Source organism: Bos indicus, chromosome 13 (assembly GCF_029378745.1).
Source record: "Bos indicus isolate NIAB-ARS_2022 breed Sahiwal x Tharparkar chromosome 13, NIAB-ARS_B.indTharparkar_mat_pri_1.0, whole genome shotgun sequence".
NCBI classification, from domain to species: domain Eukaryota; kingdom Metazoa; phylum Chordata; class Mammalia; order Artiodactyla; family Bovidae; genus Bos; species Bos indicus.
The window spans coordinates 64,073,394-64,094,207 of record NC_091772.1 but is presented as its reverse complement, the minus strand read 5'-3'; the positions used below and the strand labels follow the sequence as shown (position 1 = coordinate 64,094,207).

General features: G+C 41.9%; 1 protein-coding gene across 16 annotated transcripts in view; it reads left to right on the top strand.

Annotated features, from left to right (window-relative positions):
* Positions 1 to 20,814, top strand: part of NCOA6 (nuclear receptor coactivator 6) — a 96,366-nt gene that overhangs the window by 74,399 nt on the left and 1,153 nt on the right. For 14 of the 16 annotated variants that reach the window (XM_070801542.1, XM_070801537.1, XM_070801539.1 and 11 more), the window contains 4 exons: positions 811 to 3,771; positions 6,701 to 6,769; positions 9,013 to 9,049; positions 12,866 to 13,014. In XM_070801542.1, coding sequence (XP_070657643.1) covers positions 811 to 3,771; positions 6,701 to 6,769; positions 9,013 to 9,049; positions 12,866 to 13,014 — 3,216 coding nt within the window. The remainder of the gene's footprint in view (positions 1 to 810; positions 3,772 to 6,700; positions 6,770 to 9,012; positions 9,050 to 12,865; positions 13,015 to 20,814) is intronic. The other 2 variants (XM_070801543.1, XM_070801550.1) reach the window with 2 other exon arrangements.

Genomic DNA, 20,814 nt, shown 5'->3' with positions numbered 1-20,814 from the left:
AAAGACAATATTTCTCCAAATACAGTTTGACATGTAAAAAAGTAAATGGAAATTAGCATTTGTAAAAAGAACTTCAGTGCCCTCATTTTATTTTCAGTGTGTGTATCAGCTTCTATTTAGCTCCTACTATTTATTAAACTGACTTATGTTGGAGGGACAGTTTAATTCACTGGGTTTCCCAAAGAAGCGAGCCTGGAGGGTGCAGCATGGTGTGTGAAGCCAATGGATTGAAGTGATTTTAAATCCTTCTTTCTTAAGGAATTGAACCCTAGAACTTTATATTTTACTTCTGTTGAAAGAATAAAAAGGCTATCTTCGATGCTGGTATTTTCAACAAAACCAAGTCTTTAAAAAAAATTAATCTGTGCTAAAAGAAAAAAAGTGAATCTTAAATGCTTCATTCACAAATCCAGTGAAGTGTTGATTATGCCTGCATGAGAGCCCAGTACTGGGTGGTCACCTGTGCTGTGGATGGAGTGGGCCTCATTTCGTCTGAATGTGAGGCTGGCATAGACTTGGCCAGTCTCAGTGCGTAGCACAGTGCCTGTTAGAGTCTTAGTACAGTGATGCCTCATGCAGACCCTGAAGACTGAGGAGCTCCAGGTTCTCGATGCTTTGCTTTTTGCTTCCTGAAGCAGCGTGCCTCTTTGCTTATGCCAGAGAAGGAGGGGCCGCCCCTTACCCCCCTGGGAACGGGCATGCCTGAGCTATTTGTGCCACCTAGATGAGTATTGCTTGGCCATACCCTAAAGGTCGCAAAGCTTTTCTTGCTGAAAATCTAACTTCCCTGATTTTGGGGGCTCGTTTTAGGTTATCCTTCTCAACCAGTTGAACAGAGGCCACTTCAGCAGCTGCCTCCTCAGCTCGTGCAGCATGTGGCACCCCCAGCACAGCCGCCACCGCAGCAGCCGCAGCCACCTCCCAGTCAGCCACAGTCTCAGCAGCAGCAGCAGCAACAGCAGCAGCAGCAACAAATGATGATGATGCTCATGATGCAGCAGGACCCCAAATCCGTTAGGCTTCCGGTCTCCCAGAATGTCCACCCCCCCAGGGGCCCACTGAACCCAGACTCCCAGAGAATGCCCATGCAGCCGAGTGGCAGCGTGCCTGTCATGGTCAGTTTGCAAGGCCCTGCCTCGGTGCCACCATCACCTGACAAGCAGAGAATGCCAATGCCTGTGAATACTCCTCTGGGAAGCACTTCAAGGAAAATGATGTACCAGGAGAACCCCCAGAACCCTGCCAGCTCACCGCTGGGGGAGATGTCCTCGCTCCCAGAAGCAAGTGGCAGTGAAGGACCGTCCGTCTCAGGAGGCCCAAATAACATGCCTTCACATTTAGTGGTCTCCCAGAGTCAGTTAGTGATGACAGGGCCAAAACCTGGACCATCACCGCTTTCAGCAGCTCAAGGTGCAACTCCCCAGCAACCTCCTGTAAATTCCCTGCCCAGCTCTCATGGCCACCACTTTCCAAATGTGGCTGCACCCACCCAAACGTCTAGGCCTAAAACACCCAACAGAGCCAGCCCCAGACCCTATTATCCTCAGACACCCAACAACCGCCCTCCCAGCACGGAACCTTCAGAAATCAGTCTATCACCAGAAAGACTCAATGCCTCCATAGCAGGACTCTTCCCTCCACAGATTAATATTCCTTTACCTCCCAGGCCAAATTTAAACAGGGGCTTTGATCAACAGGGCCTAAATCCGACAACTTTGAAGGCCATCGGGCAAGCACCTTCAAACCTTACCATGAATAATCCTTCCAATTTTGCTGCCCCACAGACTCACAAATTAGATTCTGTGGTGGTGAATTCTGGAAAGCAGTCTAATTCTGGAGCACCAAAACGGGCAAGTCCAAGCAACAGCCGCAGGTCTAGTCCTGGGTCAAGTAGGAAAACCACCCCAAGTCCTGGGAGACAGAATTCAAAAGCCCCTAAACTTACACTTGCCTCTCAAACAAATGCAACCTTGTTGCAAAATGTAGAGTTGCCAAGAAATGTATTGGTCAGTCCTACTCCTTTGGCCAATCCGCCTGTACCTGGGAGCTTCCCTAACAACAGTGGGCTGAATCCTCAGAATCCTACCATGCCTGTGGCCACGATAGGGGGTGTTCTGGAGGATAACAAGGACAGCTTGAATATGCCACAGGACAGTGATTGCCAGAATTCCCAGGTTAGGAAGGAGCAGGTAAACATTGAGCTAAAAGCAGTCCCTCCCCAAGAAGTGAAAATGGTTGTCCCTGAAGATCAATGCAAAAAGGATGGGCAGTCTTTGGAACCTAACAAACCTCCCAGTGTCGAAGAGAACAAAAATTTGGTGTCTCCTGCTATGAGGGAAGCACCAACATCGCTAAGTCAACTTCTTGACAACTCTGGAGCTCCTAACGTAACCATTAAACCCCCCGGGCTTACAGATCTGGAAGTAACACCTCCAGGAGTGTCTGGAGAGGACCCAAAAAAAGCATCTGTCATTCCCTCCCTGCAGGATCCGTCTTCTAAAGAACCCTCCAGTTCCCTAAATTTACCTCACAGTAACGAGCCGTGTTCAACCCTTGTGCATCCAGAATTGAGTGAGGTCAGTTCTAATGTCACCCCAAGCATCCCTCAAGTAATGTCAAGACCTGTCAGCTCTTCCTCCATTTCTACTCCTTTGCCCCCAAATCAGATAACTGTTTTCGTGACTTCCAATCCCATCACAACTTCAGCGAACACATCAGCAGCTCTGCCAACTCACCTGCAGTCTGCGTTAATGTCAACAGTTGTCACAATGCCCAATGTGGGTAACAAGGTTATGGTTTCTGAGGGACAGTCAGCTGCTCAGTCAAATGCCCGGCCTCAGTTCATTACGCCTGTCTTTATCAATTCATCCTCAATAATTCAGGTTATGAAAGGATCACAGCCAAGCACAATTCCTACAGCCCCGCTGACAACCAACTCTGGCTTGATGCCTCCCTCCGTTGCAGTTGTTGGCCCTTTACACATACCTCAGAATATAAAATTTTCTTCTGCTCCTGTGCTGCCTAATGCCCCCACCAGCAGTCCTGCTCCAAACATACAGACAGGTCGACCCTTGGTCCTTAACTCACGAGCCACCCCTGTTCAGCTTCCTTCCCCGCCTTGTACGACTTCTCCAGTTGTTCCTCCTCACCCCCCTGTCCAGCAAGTAAAAGAACTGAATCCAGATGAGACTAGCCCTCAGGTGAGCACTTCAGCAGATCAAAGCACTCTGCCCTCTTCACAGGCAACCACAGTGGTTTCTCCCCTTTTGACCAATAGTCCAGGCTCCTCTGTCAACCGGCGAAGCCCAGTCTCATCTAGTAAGGGCAAAGGAAAAGTGGACAAAATCGGCCAGATTTTGCTGACCAAGGCATGTAAAAAAGTTACAGGCTCCCTCGAGAAAGGGGAAGAGCAGTATGGTGCTGATGGAGAGACTGAAGGCCAAGGGCTAGAGACCCCAGCTCCAGGGCTCTTGGGAACAGAGCAGTTATGCACAGAGCTGGACAGTAAAACCCCAACTCCCCCAGCACCCACTCTGCTAAAAATGACCTCTAGCCCTGTGGGCCCGGGCTCCGCCTCAGCAGGACCCAGCTTACCTAGCAGTACTCTCCCCACCAATGTACGGTCAATAGTAACCGCTCTGGTACCCTCTGAACTCATCTCCGCGGCGCCGACCACAAAAAGCAATCATGTTGGCATAGCATCTGAGCCACTTGCAGGTGGCCTAGTGGAGGAGAAGGTGGGATCTCATCCAGAGCTTCTGCCCAGCATAGGTATGTACTTGATACCTGGCATCATCTTGTGTCAATTTTTGATGACCTATCCCACCAGAGAAAGCTTGGCTCCTTTTCTACTTGGAGGAAGAAGAGTGGGCTAAATGGTTATAGCGGTAGTTCCATTTATTTGAAGTACATTGGGAAATATACTTCCTATTTAGATTCCCATGTTGTTTACATTACTAATATGGTTCTCTCTCAACTCCTAGAATAATGATATACCTTATATTTTTATAAAATTTTTCATTTTACAAAGAGGCATTTTTACATACGTTACCTCATCTTCATACCAACCATGTCAGGTAACCCTCATCTCATCCTACAGGTGGGAAGCTCAGAGTTCAATCGTTCAAAGTCTATATGTGAGCGTCCAATTTAACCTTGTCTCTTAACGGTGAACAGCAGCTCCTGCAGGTTCTTAGCGTGGTAAAGACTTGCTTTCATCTGTTCAGAGCAGGTTTCTCATAGCCCCTTCCTCATTGTACTGTCTCCCAGGAATTCTTTCCTTCTGACTGGCTAGAGGAGAGCTTTCCAGAAAACCAGGTTTCATGATAATAGACATGGAAGGAGGTATCACAATGCCAACCAACATTTACCAGCTGTTTGATCTTAGGCAGGTTACTTTACTCCAAACTTGAGTTTCCTCCTTTGTCATATAGGGACAGTAGTAATTGCAAAAATTCAATGAGATACTGTATATAACATGCTTAGCACAGGGCTAGAATATAGTAATCATTCAGTAATAAGTATTTTTTATTACCAGTTTCTTTTTGATGAAGTCTCTTTGAAAATTAGACCATCCCATTGATGTATTTCTAGTCCAGATTATTTCCTATGTACTGGTAAGGTGGGCTACATCACAGGAAACATAGGTGTCCTTACGTTTCCCTTCCTTCTCTTGACATCCCCCTCACCACCACCCCACGCCACCTCCCCACCCCTACACACACACATAATGTTCCTCCTCCTGTGAGGTTTAAGTGGTACAGAAGCTCAGTTTCCCCACAGTAGAATCAGTCAAAAACTGCCAAAGCTCGAAGGACCTTTGCTGTATTTTAGGCCAGCCAAGAGCACCTATCTTGTTTATGCAGCTAAAATGCTTGGAGGGGCGGAAAGAACACAAGCTTCAGGACAGGATCATAGTTCAAGTTCTAGCTCCACTGATACCAATCATGGTTGGATAAATCCCTTAACCTCTTATAAGCTATGGACTTCACCTGTAAACTGAGATTGTGTCAATAATTCCTACCTCCCAGAATTGATAAAAAGATTCATTGAGGGGCTTAGCCTACAGGCCAGCATGCTGCCTCCCACAGAGCCCAGGAAAGGCTAATTCTCTCTACCTGTTCACTTCAATACCAGAGATGCAGGGAGGGATAAAGGCCTTTAAGGGGTTCTCTGTCCTTGGAGGAGAAAGACTTCGTAGAGCTGGGTACTATATTAATAAATTTCTGGTTCTAGTTCTGTTGGTGTAGGTGAGCCCTAAGAATTTTTCAAACCTTCTAAAACTTTTTAAAAGAATTAAAAAAAAAAAAAAGTGACATAAACATGTTTTCCACTATTAAATGTTTCCATTCTACTTCCTTTCAGATAACTTTCCCCTTTGGTACCAAGAGGATAATGATTTAGACAATATTTTATCAGGGTCCTATATAATCCTAGAGAAATACATGAGTGTTAGGGAGATAAACCAGTAGCTGGAAAGAAACCTCTCAAATTTAGATAAGATTATTTCCATTCTATTTCAAAGGCCTTTTGTGATTTTATCTTAAAAGTGTGAGAAACCAATACTGGAGTGAAAAATAAAAGGTATAGTTTTAAGCTGTATTATATAAGCATCCAAAATAAATTCTTAACACAAATGCATCATTGACTAAGCAGAGAGAGATCTGCAAGAGTCACATTTGCACAAGAAGATAAAACTTATGTTTATCTAGGATGTTTGAGTATCAAGGTGGGAGGACATAACCTTGAGTGCGTGTGGCATATCTGTGCCCTCAATCTTTACTGTATGATCCAAGAAGTTTCCATTCTAGAGTACATTGTGTATTCTGTTCCGCTCCTCTTCAGGGGCCCAAGTTCTCTTTGTCCTTCAAAGCCTAATTCTGATGTTTCTGCCTCTAGGGTACCTTCACATTTCTCAATTTAGAATTTATCTCCCTTGCTTTGAACTCCCATAGCACTTTGTACTTTATGAATCTGCTTCATTTTAACATCACAGTTCACTCCTGAGTGCCAGTTGTATATATATCTTTAATATTAGACTCAATTTCTGATGAACAAGAAGAATGTAATTTGGTCTCTAAGGGTGCCTAGCACAGAGCCTTGCCCCTAGAAAGTTCTTGGTAACTGTTTGTTAGATAAGTAGATAACATCAAATAGATTTGTTTCATTAAATATGAATTGAATACCTGCTTTATGCCCATCACACTTGCCAGGTGCTGTAGAAAAATACAAGATAAATTTTATGATTCATTTCAGTTCTCAAGGAATGTAGTCTTTAGAGGATTGAGGCAGTTTTTTTCCAATGCTAAGGTTGGATGGTATAATTGTCCCTCTGAAAGAGGTTTGGGTTGCCTGCCAAAGTATGCTTTGGGGTTTTTTTAGAATACTGGACAGAACTTGACTCCAAGAAGCAAAAATTATGGGTGCTATTATCTTATGGCTATATCCTTCCTTGATCTTTGTACATACAAAACAGAAAAACAGACTCTCCTCACGGTAGTCTTTGTTACTGAGTGTTAAAGTAAGTAATTTTTAAGGTCAGTTTTGAAATGTACTATACTTTCAAAGTTAACTTCAAGTACTGCTTTCCAAGAGTATTTGTATTTCAGCAGTTACTTAGCTCTTGATTCCGTGCTTTCTGCTTTGTTTAGAAAAGAAAGTTAAAGACCTGTTTCTTTTTTTTTTTTACTTCTTGCCTTAGCTCCTTCACAGAGTTTAGTCCCAAAGGAAACTCCAGCCACAGCACTGCAGGGGTCTGTTCCTAGACCAGGTAAGGCCCATCTTGGAAAAATTTCTCGAGTGGAATTGATTGCGTGTGAAGGAACCACTACTGTTGTGAATGTGCCAGGAAATGCTGAAACTATCTTAACTTGCTTTAGGGCAGACTTCGGTTGAGTGGCAGCTTGTGCAGTACTATTTGAGGTTATTTTTCCCTTGAGCAGCTTGCTCTCTGACGCATTCCTGGTGTCAGCCACGGAACTCAAGAAGGGCATCTCAGTGCCCATTGTCTGTCTGCTACCCAGCCGAGGGTGGTTTCCATTGCACAGTTTGCCCTGTTCCATGACCCTGCCCCCGTATTTGGCAGCTGACTGACTGGCACATGGTAACTCACTAGGGTGGCAGGCATTATTGCATTAAGATAGTAATTGCACTATCATGACAGAAGTGGAGGCTTGTTCCAAAAACCTAGGCTGCAGTGAGGTAGCCACTCCTCCAGAGAGTCAGAGTCATTTCAGTCATCTCTGGATGGCATTAAGTTTCTTCCCATGACCAAGATATTGTAAATAGCACTACGGATGGTGTTTCTGGAAGGTGGAGTCCATGATAATCTGACAGATAACTACTGTGAGATGCTGGGTCAGCTCTGAATGCATGAGGATCTTGATGGCAATAATAGCACACTGCCTTCATAGGTTAGAGTGCCAGAGCAGATGAAGAGCATAGATTTGTTCCAGTTTAGTCCTGCTTGGCTCTTTGCATTGTAGGTTATTGTAGGAGTGCCTCCCAAAAAGTATGACTGCTTTCCACAAGGAGGTTAGGATCTCACTGACAAGACAGTTCATATACTTGACAGAATTTTTTTTTAATGTTTAATTTTGAGTCCGAGTTAGTAAAAGTAAGGTAAACATTGGGAATTCCCTGGTAGTCCAGTGGTTAGGACTCCACACTCTCACTGCCGAGAGCCCAGTTCATTCCCCGGTCAGGGAACTAAAATGCCACAAGCCACACCAGAACAGAGCAGTCGAATAAATAAATGAATAAAAAACTTTTTAAAATGTAAGGTAGAAGTTGTGATTATTTTAAAACCTGCCTCAGGGTGCTATGTCCTATATGATGGCTAGGACTTTCTATTGTACATTCTTTGAGTAAAACCAGATCTCTGAAAAAAGTGGTTGAGAAAAAACAATTTTAACTACCCAGATTTTTTGCTCCCAACTACCCACATGATATCTGAGAAGGATAGGAATGGAGCAAATAGATAGTTAAACTCATTTTTGGTGAGAAAAGGAGCAACTAGAAAGGGGAAGAGAATTCCATCTCCTGACCCACCTTTTTTCTCCAAAAGACGGATCTTTTAACTTTGAAGTGGGTAAAGTGGTTATCCCCGTCTTTTCAGGTGAGGCATTAAGGACAGAGAGGTCAGAAAATCTGCCCAAGGTCACATGGCTAACAGGCAATGAGGTCAAAATGACCAAGGCCCTCTGACGTCATTGCTTTCAAGGAGTTTATTCTGTAGTAAGTAGGGTAGGTTAGACATGTACACTGAGTCTGAGGGGCTGAATTCCCTGAAAGTGGGGGATGGGGAAAGGACTGTTGGAGACCAGGTGCATCAGGGATGGTCTTTTGGAAAAGGTGAGACTACCTAAAGGTGGGCAATGGAGGACGAGGGTGTTCTTCTGCCGGTGCTAAGAAAGAAGCGCCTGGTAAATCCATAGCACACTCGTTTAAGCAAAACCCAGCTAGACAAATTACTGAGGGTTTCCGTTTTTAGAGGGCACTGCTGAGAGGTTGGGGAAGAGAGGGACATAATGGGGTTGTAGGTGATACCTTAGAGTAAAGCAGTCTCCCCTCTAAAATTCAGTGGGGAAATCCTTTGGAGAAGAATACATCCTTAATGGATATTTAAGACATATTTGAAGATTACTGTTTAAAAAATATGTCAGGAGGGAAGCTTTCTACATGAGAGGAAGAGGATTGTTTTACTAACCTAGTTAGCTAGATGAAATATGAAACAGGGAGTGTGAATTTAGTTGTGTTGATCCAAACGGGATTATTTCACAGTATGGAGTAGAAGTAAAAATAGAGTGAGTTAGTGTCTTATGCCCCAGACAGTCGAGTCGTGTCCATGCCAGCTCTGTCTCTATACTGCATTAGGGTGAGGATCCTGCCATGCTTGGAGACACGACAGCCTAAACAGGGCATTTAGAATTCCCACAGATACCTAGCCTCTCCCAGTGGACATATACACGAGAAGTTCCTACATCTCATTTCTGTCCTTTGTATTTTTAACAGAACTCGAGGCAAATGCTGCCATAGTCTCTGGACAAAGGTAAGATGATCATTTCTACAGACTTAGCATGAATATGGCATAAGCCTCTTTGAAAGGTATCAGCTTTCTCAGCCTTTAAACGTCTCCTCACCTTGGCCTTTTCCTTTACTCTTTGTACCAGTTTTTTTTCCTGCTCAAGTAGGGAGCTGTCATGAGTACCAGCCTCTCAGAGGTAACATTTCTTTGAATAAAACTTGGTGGCCAGTTTTCTGCCTTTTGTGGTTGTTTTGAAACTGAATCACATAACATTTTTCAGCACTCAGCATAGTGAGTAAATAGTAAGTATTCAGTATATAGGAATTGTTGCCATCATTATCGTTAATAGTACTCCTTACAATGCCTTCTAAGTGTAGCTGTTTGATCCTCAAGTGAGAGAAAGGCAGATGGGCTCTGACCACAAAACTCACGCTTTGTCTTTTATACTGTGCTGTCCCACATAACCTAACAAGATGAAATACAACTGTAGCTTCGACCTCACTAACCCCATGGAGGGGAGTATTATTGTATTAAAAAAAGTCATTCCTTTTTTAGTGTAGGGATGTACTAGACAGCATTTTAAAGAATTTTTCATGCTCTGTATCAACGTAGATTGTAAAACAGCTTCACAGTCATTTTCTCATTTAATCATCATATCTACCCTGTGAGATGGTAATAATAGCCAACATTTATTTGAATGCTATACCATGTCATATGCTGGGCTAAAAGCTCCCTAGATGTATTATCACATTTAATTTTCACAGTATCTATTAGAAAAGAAAATTCTGTCTTACATATAAGGCACCTAAAGTTCAGAGAGGTTAACTAAATCACCCAGAACTACAGGTTTAGTAAGTGGTGAAGCTGAGATTCAAACTCAGGCTTTCTGACTCCAGAGCTCTCACACTTAATGTATTGCAGCAGATAAGATGGGAATTTATAGATCAAGAATCTGAAGCATAAAGCTAAATATCATGGCCAGTAAATGCATAGGTGAGACTCGACCCCTGTTCTTCTGACTCCAGATTCATTGCTATTCCTACACCACCACTCTGCCTGTCTAGTTTCATTTGGATCGGGCTTATGTTTGAATTCATTTGCATTTTTCAAAGTATACACCAACTGGATGGCTAGGGAAGAGATAATCAGACCAAAGATACCTTATAGGTGTTTGTTCCCTGAGTCGCCTGACCATTGACCCTATAAACACCAGGACAGTATTGCTGAGGCTTTTGTTTTAGCAGGAGAAAGAGGCACCTCCATTAGGAATCCTCTTCCTTAGAGTCTTTGACCCTTTTCTGGACTCCTAGTCAGAAAGCCATCCTTACACACCATTTCTAAAAGGGTATGTACATCCCCCTGACTTGCAGTGCCAGCCCAGCCTCCTATTTGACTTGCCTTGGCTTGCCGGGCAGTTGTTAAAAGTAAAGCTAGGGTAATGAACTCTGTGGCCGGATTGCCAGGCAAAGGGTCCTCTGGCAGGAGTAAGCAGTGGAGGGGTATGGATAGTTGACAGGCCATGGTTAAGAAGCTTACATTGTAGTGGAAGACACAAGACACTAAAAACATGCTGTAGAGCCCGATGGGTGCTCTAGAATGCCAGACACAGACTCTGAACCCAAAAGGCAGAAGGGGCAACTCCTCTTGGGGACTGAGGTCATGGAAGACTTCTCAGAAGAGGCATCCTTTTGACTGGTTTTTTGTTTTGTTTTTGTTGCATTCCGTTTGTTTCGGTTCCATGTCTTATAAGTAAATGTAATCAACTTTTTTTTTCCTAATGACTTTAACATGAATTTTTTTGAACTGTGAAAGTAGTGAGAGTTTACTAAAGATAAATTGAAATTCAGATCAGAGAATTATGAAGAAGAATGTTATCCGTTAGCCAGTATTCCTACAATTCAGCAGTATTTATGGTGTATATTTTAGTTCTTCTAGTCCTCTTCACAGAGTATGTACAGATAGAGTTAAAACTCTCCAAGGATGGTATATATTAATATATACTACAGTATTTGTATACATCTAATATGTAGTATTATATCCATATATAAATCTTATATGTTGTATACACACATATAAATGTCACACCCATTCATATGTGTTACATATATACTCAATATATGTTACAATGAAAATGAGATTATACTGTTCGTAATGGTGATAGCTTTATTCCCCTATTATGATGCATTATGAACAGTTTTTATTATTAACCTTCTATAGCATGATTTTTATAGCTCCATTTAGATGTGCCATGATTTAGTTAACTAATCTGCTATCGTTGTTAAGCATCTCGGTCTTCTGTCTTCATCAATATGAATAAAATGCTTTGGCATCCTTGTGTGTAATCAGAGCTCTGTAAAAAGATTTGTTTCCTTAGACACCTAGAAACAGAATTGCTGAGCCAGAGGATTACACCAGGGTGTCTCAGCCTCAGCATTACTGACTGGATCAGATAATTCTGTGTGGAGTGTGGGGGAGGGTGCTGCTTCATGCATTACAGGATGTTTAGTGGCATCCCCCAGTCATAACAGTCAGAAATGTCTCCAGACATCGCCGCTGTCCCTAAGAGGCAAAACTGGCCCGTTGAGAATCATTGGGTTGCGCAGTTTACACTCCATCATGAGTTTTTGTCCCTATACCCTCAGTAATACTGGATGTTACTATTTTTTAATCTTCATGTACTAAAAGGGGGATTGGAGCAATCAATATACGCAGCTGCTGCTGCTGCTGCTAAGTCGCTTCAGTCGTGTCCAACTCTGTGCGACCCCATAGACGGCAGCCCACCAGGCTCCTCTGTCCCTGGGATTCTCCAGGCAAGAATACTGGAGTGGGTTGCCATTTCCTTCTCCAATGCATGAAAGTAAAAAGTGAAAGTGAAGTCACTCAGTTGTGCCCGACTCTTAGCGACCCCATGGACTGCAGCCCACCAGGCTCCTCCGTCCATGGGATTTTCCAGGCAAGAGTACTGGAGTGAGCTGCCATTGCCTTCTCTGAATATACCCAGCAGTGTATTGTAAATATATTCTCCTATAAATTCTCCAATGTGACTTATGGCATATTACATGCCATTATCTATCTAACTCATAGCAAATGTCAGTGTATGTTATTCATTTCCTAGATTTTAGGTGCTATTAACTTTTTTTTTTTTACTCTACAATATTGTATTGGTTTTGCCATACACTGACATGAATCCGCCACAGGTATACATGTGTTCCCCATCCTGAACCCCCCTCCCATCGCCCTCTCCCTACCATCCCTCTGGGTCATCCCAGTGCACCAGCCCCGAGCATCCTGTATCATGCATCGAACCTGGTGCTATTAACTTTTGAAGGGAAGTATCCTCATCTTAGTAAAATGGGTGAGGAAGTTTGATGATGTTTGTTCCAAGTTCTTAATGTCTTTTACCTGTTTTCCACAATCTCGCTATTATTATGCTTAAATTTATTTTATTTTTACTAATCTAACAAGCTGGACTCACTTTTATTTTTTTTAATTTTATCTTATTTTTAAACTTTACAATATTGTATTGGTTCTGCCATGTATCGAAATGAATCCACCACAGGCATACATGTGTTCCCCATCCCGAACCCTCCTCCCTCCTCCCTCCCCATCTTTTGGACTCTGTGGGAGAGGGAGAGGGTGAGATGATGCACGATGGACTCACTTTTAAATTGTCAGTAACATTAGAGTGTAACTGTGATTATTGTCCCAGACTGGAACATTGTCTCCTCAGAATGATTATATAGTTCTTAATCTCCTACCTTGTGAATGAAACTGTTAATCTTTATTTTTTGTGTGACTTGATTCCCTCACCTCTTTGGACTTTGTGCTTCCCTCTGTTAGCAGTGAGCCCAAAGAGATAATTGAAAAGTCCAAAACTCCAAGCCGAAGAAACTCGCGCACTGACGAGCCAGCTGTGGCTTCTGAAAGTGTGGAAAACGGACATCGAAAGCGATCCTCTCGGCCTGCTTCAGCCTCCAGCTCTACTAAAGGTTAGCAGTGGGCTGTGGATGCTGTTTCTGGGTCACATAGAAGAACAGGGTTCTTAGCACAGCTCAGCGGCCTTTGCCCTTCATCTTTGCTTGTATTCCTTACATTTTCAAGTTGCTTTGACTTCTGCTGCTTAGTGGGTCCTTCCTTTATTTGTTAGTTCATTTAACTGTGTGTTTGCAGTGTATGTACCAGAGCAGCAAGCACATAACAGGGCAGGTTGCTTCATGATCGTCGCTTCAGACAGGTCCTCAGTATGGCTCCTTTGTCTTTCTCATGTTTCTGTGGTCAACTTGTTTTCCTTTTCTCTACTCTTTTTAAACCTCTGGCTCCTATTTTATGTCCTCTCTTTCAGCAGAGACTTTCACCTCTTCACAGAGAGCTCTCACTACCAGGACATAAATCTACCAGTGTCCTCCTTTGCTCGTGCCGTAATAGAGTAACTGTCCCTCCTTCAGGCCAAAGGCCAGTGCCTTCTTGATCCCATCTTCTCCGAGCTTCTCGAGAACCTGACACAATCAGTTTTCTCTTCTCTGTTGACTGCTGTCTTTCCTTTAAATGAACTCTGCTCTTGGTTTCTGTGACCCAGAGCTCTCAGTAGTCTTCTGACTATTCCTTCTCAGATTCTGTACCCGTGCAGTAGATGTTGGCCTACTCAAACTTTAATCCTGAGTCACCTTTTCTCTTCAACTTAGATTTTCTCCCCAGGTAATCTCATTCATGCCTCCCTTCTTTAGTTACAACCTTTCACAGATGACTCATACATTTTTTTTTTCTAGTACTGACCTCTAGAGATCTTAGATAATTGCACATACATTCTTAACAGGACCACAAACTCAACATGTCTGAAAACAGATGTGATTTTTCACTCCTGATGCCAGGTCCTTTGCTGTTGGTCCCCTCGTCCCATCTGTCTTTCCATTAGGCATGTCCTGCTTGACACCTCTGTCCTTCACCCTCACATGTATCTCAGAAAGCTACTGATTTTCTCTCAGATGACTCAAGTTCATCCACTTTTCCCTGCTACCCTAGCTTTAAACCTTTTAATGGTTTACCATTATAATTGGGATTAAAGTCTAAAAGCGTCAGCATGAACCACAGGTCCTGTCTGGTCTGGCCCCTGTCAACCTCTCCCAGCTCATTTGACTTCCCTTAGTAACTTGGACATGCCATCCTCTCATCACAGCCTGGGTATATGTGATGCCTATTGTGGGGAGTAGTCTCTCTTTCTTCCTTTTTTTCCTCATTAACTTCTCACTCTTTCTGCTTATCTTAACTCAGTTGTCCTTGCTATGTGGAATCATAGCACCATGTTCTCCTTCGTAACACCACAGTTGTAACTTATGTCAATTTATGTGGTAAGTAGTTAATATACATATTCCGTTAGGGCAGCAAATGTCTGGTTTTGCTCACCACGGTATGCCTGGTGCTTACTGTGGTGCCTAAGTGCAAGAGTATCCAATAAGTAATTATTATGTTAATAACCATCTATCAACTATATATTAAGTACTTACTGCATGTCAGGCTCTGGGGATGTAACAGTGAAAAAACATATAGTCTTTGTCACATCGATTATAAGCTATCAAGAAATATTTTGCTATGGTGCTCTCATGATAGCAACGTTATGTAGTACTGTAGAGGTATTTATTGGGTTGGCCAAAAAGTTCATTTGTTTGTTTTCCATAAGATAGCTCTAGTAGTGCTTAGTTGTTTTTAACTTCATTTAAAACAATTTTCTTGTATTGTATTGTGACAGCTATCATTATCAGTGTGTATTTTAAAAAACTTATCAAAATTGGTGATTTTTATGTGTAGCCATTTTAGTATTGAAGATGGAAGAAAACAGGGAACATTTTCTACATACTATGCTTTATTATTTCAAGAGAGGTAAAAGCACAAGTGAAGTGCAAAACAAAGATCTGTGCAGTGTACGGAGAAGCTACTCTGACTGATCAAACATGTAAAAAGTGGTTTGCAAAGTTTTGTGCTGGAGTTTTCTTGCTGGACGATTCTCCATGGCTGGGTAGACCCGTTGAAATTGATAGCGATCGAATCGAGACATTAATTGAGACTAGTCAATGTTATACCATGCAGGAGATAGCTGAATACTCAAAATATCCAGATCAAGCCTTGAAAATCATTTGCACCAGCTTGTTTATGTTAATCACTTTTATGTTTGGATCCCACATAAGCAAAAAAAACCTTCTTGACCATATTTCTGCATGTGATTTTCTATTTAAATGTAATGAATGTGTTCCATTTTTAAAATAAATTGTGATGGGCAATGAAAAGTGGAAACTGTACAATAATGTGGACAGAAGAGATCATAGGGCAAGTGACGTGAACCACCACCAACCACATCAAAGGCAGGTCTTCATCCAAAGTAAGTGATGTTGTATGTGGTGGGATTGGAAGAGAGTCCTCTATTAGGAGCTCTTTTCAAAAAACCAAACAATTAATTCCAACAAGTACTACTCCCGGTTAGACCAACTGAAAGCAGCACTTGACGAAAAGTCTCTGGAATTAGTCAACAAAAACACATAATTTTCCAGTAGGATAACACAAGACCCCATGTTTCTTTGATGACCAGGCAAAAAGTGTTACAGCTTGGCTGGGAAATTCTCACTCATCTGCTGTATTCACCAGACATCACACCTTCAGATTTCTATTCATTTTGGTCTTTACAAAATTCTCTTAATGGAAAAAGTTTCCTTTCCCTGGAAGACTGTAGAAGGTACCTGGGAGAGTTCTTTGCTCAAAAAAATAAGAAGTTTTGGGAAGATGGGATGATAAAGTTGGCTGAAAAAAGGCGGAAGATAGTAGAACGAAACAGTGAATACTTTGGTGAAAATGAAAAATATGTTTTTTATTTTTACTTAAAAACCAAAGGAACTTTTTGGTCAACCCAATACCTGGTATGCTTTGTTCTTCTGTCAAGTCAGTGTAGGCTTTCTGGAGAAAATGATGTTTAAACTGAGACTGAGAACGAAGAAGCATCATCCAAGTAAAAGGTAAAGCGTGTGCAAACGCCCAGAGCTGAGGGAGGGTATCATCTTCTCAGAAAGTGTACTGAGCTTAAGTAGCTCGAGTTAGACAAGAGCTGGGATCTTGGCCAAGTGCCTGATATCAACAGGGCTGCTGCGAAACAGTCACACACCATTAGGATACCAGCCTGAAGACCAGGGCAGATTGTGATGCAAGAGCTCAGCTGTTTCTGGGTCACGTTTCTGGGTCACAATTCAAATGCCTCACAAGAGTTCCTAGAGGAGGCCACAAATCTGCAGATCAAGTACAGGCAAAGCAGAGATGTAGACATCACCTTACCTCAAGCCTGCCAGATAGGGGAGAGGTTGGGAGGGGCCTTCTTTCCTCTCCAGACATACCATGTATACCACAGTCAGGGTCCTGTGGGTATCCCCACTTTGGATGCAGAAGTGGAACCAACAGCTTCCTTCTCCCTCCCTGGGAATCATCTCCTAGGCAAAAACTTGTTTGGAAGGAAGCATAACGTGGAAGATTCCTGGAGTTCTGTGAGGAAGTCTGCTTCCCCTCAATTTTGTGTATTTTCCCAAAGGATCAGGATTATCCAGGCTATAGAATAAGGTATGTAGTTATCTTTAAAGCAGGAAAATAAGTGTTGCCCTTTAGACATGTCACACAACCAGATTTTTGGAAATCTGGCCTGAACCCAGAGCCTCAGGATACTACAGATGTCATTTACAGTGCACCAGAAAGAACTAATCTGGCAGCTGAGACAGTTAAGAGATGCCTAAATTAGAGCCACTCTGTAGATAACTGCTAGCCAAGAAAAGATGGAAAGCTGGGGCCTACTTTAGAAGTGGATTGGGGTGTACAGGCCTGTACACTTAAACTGAACATTGTTCCAAGGTGATGGTAGTCATGTTGGAATGCCTGTCCCATCCATGCTTTGAAGCTTAGCAACTGGCTTAGAAGAGGTCATAATGACTCACAGGCTTTGCGATATTACATGGAGCAGTGCTGCATAAGTATCTCCCAAGAGGATGGCAGGGTTCTGGCCAGACCCCAGGAATCACAGTCATGTCTAGATCTCCACATCAGCTTTAAGCCCTCAGGCTATCTATCCTTAACTCTTCTAGGGTAAGTTACTTTTTAAATCAGAAATGAATGCTATAGCTCTTGATTTTTAAGTGTTAGAGTTCTTGGATCCAGATTAAAGAGTTAATATGCATATTATTTGGCCTTCTATGTTGTATCCAAAAATGAACCAGTGTCATAAAATATCAAGCTGGCTTCTAAGCTGCATGTGTCCCAAACTTGTAGACTTAATATAGTGCTGGGTACCTGAAACATCTTCCTGCAGCATCAATACTTCAGGTTTTGAAAGGAAGAGAGGGTTTTGCCTTTTTGTACTCTTAAGATTTTGGTCATATATACCCAAACAAAATCAGAAACAGTCTGTGTTTTTTCACGAGAATCTTGAAAGCTGAGAAATATTATGAGCAGTTTATAATGAGAAGTATTGGTACTTTCTGTATTATTGGAAAACCAGTGACCTTCATCACGCTTCTGCTTTGAGAAAAGAGTTTGCTTACCTCATGCTAACCAAGGCCCACCGGACTACCAGATTGGAGCCGGTGGGATGGATGATTTCTGCGCAAGTCCAGCAAGGCCCACATGGTCAATGGGTCACTCTCTCCAATCTGTTGTTTGATTTTGTTTGGTTGGGTTCCCCCCGCCGCACCACCAACCCCCAGCACCCTGCCACTTTTTTAATCTGGCCACACCTCATGCCATGTGGAATCTTAGTTACCTGACCAGGGATTGAACTCCTACACCCTGTGCCGGAAGTGCAGATTGTTAACCACCTGACCTCTGGAGTCCCCGTCCTGCCACTTTTAATTACAGACAATGAAAATTGGCTCCCACCAATCAGTGAACTTTTTAAAATTGCACTTGATCAGATGTGTTTACAGATACGCAGATGAGTAGTTCTGCTTTCTGACATGATCAATTCCCTATTCACACAGAAATGATTTTTGTAGTTTCCCTTGTCATTCTATATTTAGTCTTACGTCTATAGTAGCTTTGTGTTATATTTTCAACTGGGAAAAAGGATCAGTAGTTAAAAAGATGAAGTTTGGTGTACAAGTTTGAAACCAGGGGAAATATCCTAATAAGAGGGAAGTTCAGAACAAGCTGTAATCAGCAGTAGCTGTGGGTGTCCCTGGTGTGCCCTTAGATGCCTGTGACAACAAAGTGGGGTGATAATTCTGTCCTGTCCACAGCTAGTGACTTGAAAAGCAGCAATCTAAAAAGCACAGAGTATACAGATACACTGGAATCAGTGGCTCAGATGATCACAAAGAGTTGAATAAGACTGAGTGAACTGATACAGATACACTTGAAATGTAGGTGTTGTTATTATAGAATAAGCATAATTAGATACATCTTATGGAAGGAAAGAGCTTCCCTGGTGCCTTAGCTGGTAAACAATCTGCCTGCAACGTGAGAGACCAAGGAAAACCCTGAATAGTAACTGCCTGAAACTGTACTCTTGTAGTCATTTAGAAACAAGCCATACAGATTTTGAAAGGAAATTTCCAGAGTTTTTTTACAATTAAGTGGAATCTTGGCTAGAAGAATAGTAAAAAGCATAATGAAGTGAGCAAGGTCAAGGTTAATTTATAAAACTCTGTAGAAGGTAAAGCTCACATACTAGAAGATTTAATAGAACCTTGAACTATATAGATTTGGCCAAATTTGCTTATGGTCAAAAAATGAGACAGTCATTTAAAAATTACTTTAAAAATGCTTTAAAAATGCCCTTTCAAATTTAAATGTTTCCCAAGGACATACATAGACACCACGTGAAAGACTGTTACTGACCCTCACTTTTACCATATAGTCGATTGTAAAATATGAACATCAGTGAAGTAAGTATATTAGTCTTTGGACTATTTGTATATCTGTGAAGACATTAATTTATAAAATCCTTGAAGGTTGGGAGTTCCCTGGTGGCTTAGTGGGTAGGATTCTGGGCTTTCACTGCCGTGGCCCAAGTTCAATCCCTGGTCAAGGAACTAAGATCCTGGCAAGCAGCACAGTGCAGCCAAAGATAAAAAAATATTTGATGGTTAAAAAACAACAACAACAACAACTCAGAGTTTTTCAATAATGTATGTGATTTTTTCCCCCATATGGTGTTTATAATAGGGGCTTGGGGTAGGATTATGCATAATCAGATAAGCTAGGTGGCCATAAGGAGCAGGCCTTACATATTAAATACATCCTGAATATACCTTCACCTACTACATTACTTCCCCAGAATTCCTTACCTTAAAAACTTAGCTTCTGGATTTTCTTATTGTGTTCAACAGAATGGTAAAGGTGATAATATTTTAGAGGGAGTATAAAATTGAACCATAAAAATAACTTTTCAGGTTTATAGAAACATCAAAGGTAACTTTGCTCTGTGACCAGATTGGCTGGATTTATCCAGAGAAGGTGATAGAGACTTCAGGATCAGGTTTTCTTTTTCATGGAAGTATAAATGTACATCCTACACCACCACTGCCACCTCTCACCCTAGTATCTAAAAGACTTTTAATTTTTTTTGCAGTTTCTAGCATAGATAACTTGTTTGCTCATGGCCCCACTAATTGATTCATCCTCAGAAGCAGAGGCAGCCTGCCAGATCCCTGGGTGCTTTTGAGCACTGACAGATGGGAACAAGCAAGGAGGGAATGGAGAGTGGAGCCTAAGGTTGATTATTCCCCCACTGCTAACCATGCTTCCCAGCCACATGTGTTGCTTAGACACACCACTTGATCATTCATATCATAACAAAGGAGAAGCTCCCAAAGTTGACCTAAGTAACAGATATTTTTCTAAGGATGAACACTGAGTCAAGACAAAACCCTGTATGTTTTCACTACAAATGACAAATCTACAATGAAAGTGAAGGTTGAGAGGTGGTGGATGTAAAGAGTTGATTGATCATGGGGAGTCGTGTGCTATGTGGGACTCGGTTTATTTACATGGAATTAAAATAACACTATTATCAACATCATATCAGATTTACTGTCCTCCAATTAGCAAAATACTAATGAGTAAATCAGAGAAACTAATTCTACCACCTGGCATGAGCATCACGATCTCCCCGCAAGAAGCAAGATGTATTGAAACTTCTACCAACAGAAGCCTGAAATCACCACAGAGGCCACCTTTTAGAAAATCATCTAGGTTTCACCTCTTAGCAGTTACTTAGCTAAAATTCTACTTAGTGAAATTTTTGCTTTTTGCATGTACATTTTAAGTCTGGATTCTCAAAATATGATATAATAAAAAAAAGAAAATAAAAATTGCTTAGAATACTGAACCTAATAATGTGCAGCATCAGAAAATTCAGCCTAGTTTCTAGAAAGGGGTAAGTTGAATTCATCTGACACCTTTATGTTAAATAGAAAGCACTTTTTTGGTCCTTATTGGGAAGTAAAAATATTTTAAATCAAAAATATCTATTATGGAGCAGCATGAAGAATGAGCGTGAATTTTTAATATTAATATGAGATTTTAAAGAAATGTTTACAGTTGGAGAGCTTTAGGCTATTCATTGTTACTTTGCTGTAGAAGACTTATGTTGAAAAGTTTTTGAGAAAGATGGTTTAAATATGGGAAAAGATTAAGTTGGTTGGTTGAAGACATAATACTAAAGGAATTAAAACACACTCCTTCCCTCCCTTTTATGTCACTGTTACCCTGTCACTGATATAAACCTCTCAGTTCCCACCTCTTCCATGAAACCTTCAGGCTCACCTGGG